General features: G+C 37.4%; 1 protein-coding gene across 2 annotated transcripts; it reads left to right on the forward strand.

Annotated features, from left to right (window-relative positions):
- The first annotated feature begins 1,938 nt into the window (after positions 1–1,938).
- On the forward strand, positions 1,939–7,715 carry LOC106384774. Of its 2 annotated transcripts, XM_048771365.1 has the most exons (8): positions 1,939–2,589; positions 2,681–2,760; positions 3,136–5,736; positions 6,068–6,306; positions 6,403–6,606; positions 6,671–6,763; positions 6,849–6,950; positions 7,025–7,715. In XM_048771365.1, exons 3-8 carry the CDS (start codon positions 5,574–5,576, stop codon positions 7,196–7,198), a joined length of 975 nt encoding a protein of 324 aa, XP_048627322.1. In that variant the 5' UTR covers positions 1,939–2,589; positions 2,681–2,760; positions 3,136–5,573; the 3' UTR covers positions 7,199–7,715. The 2 variants fall into 2 exon arrangements, 1 of the variants encoding a protein (XP_048627322.1); XR_007330757.1 differs by lacking the exons at positions 6,849–6,950; positions 7,025–7,715 and having other exon boundaries at positions 3,136–5,510; positions 5,609–5,736; positions 6,068–6,763.
- Positions 7,716–8,334: the final 619 nt, after the last annotated feature.

Consider the following 8,334-nt stretch of genomic DNA (forward strand, 5'->3'; position numbering starts at 1 on the left):
AAGGATTCCCGCATGGTTGATCGTTGATGATCCATGAACAGATGAAGAGATAGCCCGACCCAAATCTTCAGAGAACTTAAGTATCCTTCCTTTGCAGTAGTTGGAAGCATCGATCATCATGAAATCATCAAAGTGGTTGGAAAGGTCGTAATCAGCCTGATCCGGGCGTGCAGTACGTCCCAAACGGGCCAGGAAAGATAGGCTAAGTCCGAAATCTGATTCTTCTCGATGATCATGGGTTCTGGCTTGACTGTTGGCTCTAGAATAGCGAATGGGTCGGGGAAGAACGCCTGTGGTTTGGCTGATTCGATCATCAGGTCGTGGATCCATCCTTAGGTCACGTCCGGGTGCACGCGGGTCGATCCGGTACACGGCTCTGTCCGTTGATCTGGTACGGTTGAATGGCTGAACCTCAGTTGGACTGATCTGATCGTCCTGGTCACCATGCTGAGTCTGCTCCACGTCCTGGTCCAGGTCCTGGGTTCTATCACGTGGGCTGTCTATTCAGTACACACAAGACGTCCCTGGGTCTCCGCCAGCACACACAGGACGTCCGTGGCTGTCCGTGTGTGTCCGTCAGCACACACGGGACGTCCGTGGCTGTCCCTCAGTACACATATCAAAACGTTGGTCCTTGGACTCAACACGCTGGCCCTTCTCGTGGACTATTTGGGTGATTTTGTCCCACGTGGGCTGTCTGTTCAGTACACACAGGACGTCCATGGGTGTCCGCCAGCACACACAGGACGTCCGTGGCTGTTTGTGGCTGTCCGTCAGCACACACAGGACGTCCATGTGTGTCCGTGTGTGTCTGTCAGCACACACAGGATGTCTGTGGGTGTCCGTCAGCACACACAGGACGTCCGTGTGTGTCCGTCAGCATACACAAGTCATCCGTGGCTGTTCGTGTGTGTCCGTCTGCACACACAGGATGTTCGTGGCTGTCCATCAGTACACATATCAGCACGTTGGTCCTTGGACCCTGCACGCTGGCCCTTCCTGTGGACTGTTTGGGTGATTTTGGCCCATGTGGGCTATCTGTTCAGTACACACAGGACGTCTGTGGGTGTCCGCCAGCACACACAGGACGTCCGTGGCTGTCCGTGTGTGTCCGTGTGTGTCCGTCAGCACACACAGGACGTCCGTGGCTGTCCATCAGTACACATATCAGCACGTTGGTCCTTGGACTCAGCACGCTTACCGTTCCTGTGGACTGTTCGGGTGATTTAGGACCACGTGGGCTGTCTGTTCAGTACACACAGGACGTTCGTGGGTGTCCGTCAGCACACACAGGACGTCCGTGTGTGTCAGTCAGCACACACAGGACATCCGGGGATGTCCGTGTGTATCCGTGTGTGTCCGTCAGCACACACAAGACGTCCGTGGCTGTCCATCAGTACACGTATCAGCACGTTGGTCCTTGGACTCCGCACGTTGAACCTTCCCGTGTACTGTTCGGGTGATTTTGGCCCACGTGGGCAGTCTGGTCAGTACACACAAGACGTCCGTGGGTGTCCGCCAGCACACACAGGATGTTTGTGGCTGTCCGTGTGTGTCTGTGTGTGTCCCTCTGTGTCCGTCAGCACACAGAGGACGTCTGTGGCTGTCCATCATTACACATATCAGCACGTTGGTCCTTGGACTCAGCACGCTGGCCCTTCCCGTGGACTGTTTGGGTGATTTTGGCCCATGTGGGCTGTCTGTTCAGTACACACAGGACGTCCGTGGGTGTCCGCCAGTGCACACAGGACGTCTGTGGCTGTCCATCAGCACACACAGGACGTCTGTGGCTGTCCGCGTGTGTCCGTATATGTCTATGGGTGTCCGCCAGCATACACAAGACGTTTGTGGCTGTCCGTGGGTGTCTGTCAGCACACACAGGACGTCTGTGTGTGTCCGTCAGCACACATAGGACATTCGTGTGTGTCCGTGCACTACAAAAAAAAGTGCATATTAAATCATTTAAAGTGTATCACAAAAATAAGTGATTGTATTTTAGATTATTTATTTATAAATGATACAAATAATAATAAGTTAGCATCAGTTATAGCAAATGATATCATTATTTATTTATTTTGCATCCATTCATTAAAAATGATACAGTTTTTGTTATTTTGTATCATTTAAACAAAAATGATATTATTATACAGATTGATATCAATTAAATAATCGATGCATTTAATTTTTTTTAAAACATCATTTGTTAAAATAATACAAAACTTACATCAATTAAAACTGATGCTAACATAATTATCTTAACATTATAAATATTACGTAACTTTTACATCTATTTAATGAAATATTGTATGGCTAATATATATCTTAAAATATACTAGTGTTTTGAGTTGCAGGTAAGTAAATATTTATCCTATTTTTTTAAAACAAAATTGGTTTAGATATATACGTTAAGCAACTTAAAGAATCTTTTTTCTTGTTAGCTTTAGATCAGCTAGCTAATTATTTAATTTCGACATTTTCTTCCTAGATGTTGTTTGACCTTTTTCCTCCACGAGGTAGAAGATCACATTTCTGAAATTGCAAAATTGGTTGTGATCAATCTCAGATCGAAATTGCTTATAATTAATTAAGGTAAATTGATTCATGGTTTATGTATTTTGAAGTGAAAGAGATAATAACTCACTGATTGTTGACATGTTTTTGTTTGGCTTCTTCTTCCTAGGGTGCATTACGATCATCCTCACAATTGTTTACAAAAAAATTGTCGGTTAGGGAAAGATCAAAAGTGTGCTTAATTATAAGGTAAATTGACATTCACTATTTGGATTTATAGCAAGGTTTTACAATATTTCTGGGAAAAGTTGTGAATCTGCAATCCCTAGAATCAAAAATCAAAGTTGTTGTGTTAGTTATAAAGTCAACATACGCTTTTCTGAGTTTTTAGCTGTGCAACTTTATTTATCATTTATGCTAATAATTGATGCTGTAATAATAAATTTACATTGATTAGCTAGATCAAGACGTTTTCAAAGTTTTTGAGGAATTTAAAAACTAAATGAACGATTATAACAAACATATAGTTCTATACATGATTTTATTGTTTGACTAATATAATTCATAGAACTTTTAATGCTTGATTTGTAAATTTAAAATTTAACTGTGTGAATATGTTTTCAGATTCCAATGGATAAATCATGGATAGAAAAGCCACGTTTATCTCAAGATTACAAACTAGGAGTAAAAAAATTCTTGGATTTTGCATTTGGTAGATCAAATGTACAAATGATGAAATGTCCATGTAACCGTTGTTCTCTAACCAAGCCTAAGTCAAGAGAAGATATGGAAGGTGATTTGATGTGCTATGGCTTTTTAAGTTCATACACAAGTTGGATATTACACGGAGAGGAAATACACATTATAGAGAATGCAAGAGTACCTTCTGATATTGCTCGAGTTCAGTTAGATTCAACTTCGAATCTCTTGGATGATCTTTTTCCTGATATTAATATGAATATGCAAGGTGAATATGGAAATGACTCATCTGAGCAACCAATGAACACCGATATACCATCAACTGCTGGAGAAACTAGTGGAAGAGGAGAAGATTTTGAGGAGTTATTTGCTGATTATAATCAAGAGTTATATCCAGGATGCAGTAGCTTCACGAAGTTGTCTTTTATACTGAAGCTGTACCATATTAAATGTATGTGTGGGGTCAGTGACAAGGGGATATCTATGGTGCTCGATTTGATGAAAGAAGCCTTTACGCATGCTAAATTGCCAGATTCATTTAATGACATGAAAAAGGTTATTCGCAAATTAGGCATGACTTACGAGTCAATTCATGCATGTCCAAATGATTGCATGTTATATTGGGAGGCAGATGCAGAAAGAGAGATCTGCAAAGTTTGTGAGGTCTCTCGTTGGAAAGATAATAAATCAGTAGAGAGAACGGTTTCTGGATCAGAGAGAACGGTTTCCAGATCAGAGAAAGAAAAAACTAAAGCTCCTGCAAAAGTCTTGCGTTATTTTCCTCTAAAGCCACGACTGCAGCGATTATTTATGTCATCAAAAACTGCAACCCACATGAGATGGCATGCAACTGCTAGTAACAATGATGGCAAGCTTCGACATCCAAGAGATGGATTGGCTTGGAAGGCATTTGATCATCAATATCCTGAATTTGCTTCTGATTCAAGAAATGTCAGATTAGGCTTGGCGACTGATGGATTCAACCCTTTTGGTACAATGAGCAGTAGCTATAGCATCTGGCCAGTGATGTTATTTCCTTATAATTTTCCACCGTGGATGTCGATGAAGCAGACATCAATGATTCTCTCTATGGTTATTCCTGGAAAACAGATGCCTGGTAATGATATTGATGTCTACTTGCAGCCACTTATCAAAGAGTTGAAAGAGTTATGGTTTGATGGGATTAAAACGCTAGATGCTTCCACAAAACAAACATTTGATATGCGAGCAGCTCTCATGTGGACAGTTATAGTGATTTTCCTGGTTTTGGAAATTTGTCAGGTTGGAATACATATACAACATCAGCTTGTCCAAGTTGTAATTATGATGGTATCGGACAACGATTACGTCATGGGAAAAAGAATTGTTTCATTGGCCATCGTCGTTTTCTTCCTGCAGATCATGGCTTTCGTCAAAATAGAGCACACTTTGACGGGAAAGTAGAAACCAGATCTCCACCAGTCACGTTGACAGGCTCTACAATTGTTCACCAACTAGAACAAGTTAATGTTACTCTTGGTAAGAAAAACGGTCTAGTTAGAGTTGGAAGAAAGAGAGATCGAAGTGATGTTGGAAGAGGTAGTACTCAGCAGTGGAAGAAAAAAAGTATTTTTTTTGAGTTGCCTTATTGGGAGTCTACAATGTTGCGACATAATTTGGATGTCATGCACATAGAGAAGAATGTCTTTGACAATCTGGCCTACACATTGTTGGATGACAAAAAAAAGTCGAAAGATAATTTAAATGCTAGAAAAGATCTTCGTGAGTGGTTCTCGTTGTAATCAAATCATCCATTACAAACCATCGGATCCTCACCTCCAGTGCTTTCAGATTCTATTGTTCTCTTTCTTTTTTTCTTTTCTCTTTTCTTTGCTCTGTCATGAGCTTACTTGAATTTTTCTTAGCTTCCTCTGTATTTAAATTACTCTGGTTTTTGTATCTGGTCTTTGTCTCATTTTCTTAAAATGAAATTCAAGCGTTTGAAAAAAGAAGAAGTTGTGAGTATATATAATTTACATCCAAACAAAACAAATTTTCGTTGCACCCAAAAAGAAATTAATATACGCTGAGCAATATAATTTATTGATTACTATTAGAGATGATAATTATTGGTGAAAATAAAAATAGAAACAGATCCCGCTACATTTTAGTTCCAAGCGGGAATTATTTTGTTATCCTTTAAAAAAAAACTGTTTTTAATATATAACTACGTGATTGTTATCTATAATCCTAAACAATCTTCTCTCTCAGAAAACCGTCCAAGTTCTATTAGAGAACAGAAGCTAAAGCTTCTACTCAAGGTAGCGTAACTTACTGATTCAGGTTTAACGGTTTCTGTGTTTAAAATTTATTATAGTTGAATCATGATTCTTATTTTCCTGAATTTCAATCATTTTAGGACTATGGATTTCATGGATTCAGAAACACAAGAACCAGAAGATTTACCACATCTGGAAGCTGAGTACAACATGCCTCCTACACTTGCTCCAGAATGCAAAAGCTTCAAATGGAAAATAGAAGTTATAGGTAATATAAATAAAGATCATCTCTTTAATTTATTTAGAAATTTGTTTTCACAGCAGGTTATTAAGATAAAGGTATTCCGACTGAAAATCTTATAACATTAGAGAGATTCAAGTTTGGTTTGGTCAAACACTATTGTATTTGACGACTTTTAACAAAACGAAAACGCATATCTCATTTATTAATCTTGAGTAAGTGCCTTATTTAGAATTAATATTTACTCTTTACATAATAGTTGGACTGGATCTACTTTATTCTTAGAATGTTTAGGCTCGAGATATATATTATACATTGGTTTATTATACACTAACTCATTTTTTTTCTGATTAACAAGATATCAATGGAAACATAGAAGGCAAAATGGTTACATCTAAAGATATCTGGAAATTGCAAAACAGTAGAGTCATTGTGCATTTTGACGAAACTAGCGGCCAACCAATTGGAGAATCAGGAGGCTTGCTAGGATCATGGTTAGGTCAATTAAGCAATGATGTGAATTTGCTGCCTATTAATTACAGTGATTGGAGGTTGGTTAATATTCACATCAAAAACAAGGTCTGGGAAGTAATTCAGGTAACATATCATACATTCATCTTATATTAAGTTTTGGGCAGTAATATGTTTAAGATGGTTTGTTTTTGATGAATTGTTGTATGTTTTTCATTTCAGTCCAAATTCTGGTTTGATGATCCGACGATGAGAAAAGTATATGTGATGGGTGCATTAGGCAGCAGATGCAAAGACGTCAGATTACGTCTTTGGAAAGAGTACAAACGAGATAATTTGAGTGACATGTTGCAGAACCGACCTGAGCATATTCCTGAGAATCAGTGGGGTCATTTCGTTCACATGAGATTTACTGAAAAATGGAAGGTTGGTTTCTTTGTTAGTTATTTTATGTGTCTATCAAATACAAGTAACGTTTCTGAGATTTCAGAAAATGCAAGAGAGGAATACAAAAAACCAAAAGAAACATACAATGCCTCATGTATGTGGAAGAAAGAGTTTTTCAAGGAGAAGAAATGAGATTGTAAGTAACTTAGTTGTGATATTAAACAACTTTATTATATTATTATATTAATTTTTATACTGTTTATACATTTATTTTTGCTAAGAAAATCAAGACTGGAAAAACACCAAGCCGAGCAGAGTTTTTCATCGAAACTCGTACAAAACCTAATGGAAGCTTTGTCTCTGAAGAAGCCAAAACACGAGTGGTTAGTCTGTTTCAATTCACTATGTATTTACTAATTAACTTTGTTGAATATTCATTATTTGCTTACATTTTTAGGAAGCACTTACAATATTATTGAGCCAAAATCCACATGCCACAAACCATGCTCCAGCTAGCTTGGATGATGTATATGCTCAAGTTTTTGGTCCAGAACGTCCAGGACGAGTACGTTGTCTTGGTCGTGGGCCTACACCTTCGAAGCTGGTGAGACGCTCAACTGTAATAATATAATTTGTTATTTCACTACTATACTTTGATACATAAAACTAACATTTTAAACTATCTTTTTAGGCAAGAGCATGGGCTGCAAGTTTTGCTGTAGCTTTTGCTAATATTCCAAATCCAACTTTTGCCAACATGCCAACTCCACAAAATCCTGATCAGGTAAATGATGATTCTATATTTATTTCATTATCGATAAGTATTTAGATGACACACTAATTGTCATATAATTTTATGTTAGGAAATGGAATGATGGCGTTGATGGATTTCAAAACGTAGGGATGCTGCAAGTGATTGTAATTACGTCTTTTTAACATTGCTTCTTATTAACTCTAGTTTGTTTATGTTTTATGTATTTGCATTACGGATGAATTGTGTTTCTACTTTTTATTTTTATTATTCTAATTTCCAGTTTAAATTTAGTTATTTATTTAGTCTATTTTTAATATTGGTTTTAAAATAGTAAAATATACAAAAGTTTCATTGATATGTTAACATCAATTTACAAACGATGCATAGTTATTTTAACGATTTTATAAATATATATAAAAAATTTCATCATTTTTTATAAACGATGTATGTATAAAAATCATTTGTCAAAACTGACACAACTATCATATCAATTATTTGCAAACGATACTAATGTATATCAGTTAATATAATTGATACAACTACTCAGATCATTTATGAAAATTGATATTAATTTTAAATCAATTATTACTAAATGATGTATATAATTAAAATCGGTTAGTTTAGTTGATACTAATACTAACATCACTTAACTAAATCGATTTAGACTTAATATCATTTCTAGCAAATGATATATTCTTACATCATTTCAAATAAGTGATTAAAATATTATTATTTTTTGCATCAGTTGTTACTAAAATGATGTATATTATTTGCATCACCACTTTCACAGTCACTTATATAAGTGATGTAAATTTCTTTTGCATCATTTATAAATAATGCAAATATTAAAAATAAATGATTTAAACTAATCTTTTTTTTGTAGTGGTGTGAGTCCGTCAGCACACACAGGACGTCCGTGGCTATCCATCAGTACACATATCAGCACGCTGGTCCTTGGTCTCAGCACGCTGTCCCTTCCAGTGGACTGTTCGGGTGATTTTGGCCCACGTGGG

The sequence above is a fragment of the Brassica napus genome, unplaced genomic scaffold (genome assembly GCF_020379485.1).
Source record: "Brassica napus cultivar Da-Ae unplaced genomic scaffold, Da-Ae ScsIHWf_1115;HRSCAF=1585, whole genome shotgun sequence".
Taxonomy (NCBI): Eukaryota; Viridiplantae; Streptophyta; class Magnoliopsida; order Brassicales; family Brassicaceae; genus Brassica; species Brassica napus.

Excerpts from the sequence above, each read along its gene's own strand:
- LOC106384774 (XM_048771365.1), top strand. The coding sequence starts at position 5,574 with ATGATTCTTATTTTCCTGAATTTCAATCATTTTAGGACTATGGATTTC. Across the intron at positions 6,307-6,402 it reads AGGTCTGGGAAGTAATTCAG|TCCAAATTCTGGTTTGATGA; the intron begins GTAACATATCAT and ends TTTTCATTTCAG. Across the intron at positions 6,607-6,670 it reads GATTTACTGAAAAATGGAAG|AAAATGCAAGAGAGGAATAC; the intron begins GTTGGTTTCTTT and ends CTGAGATTTCAG.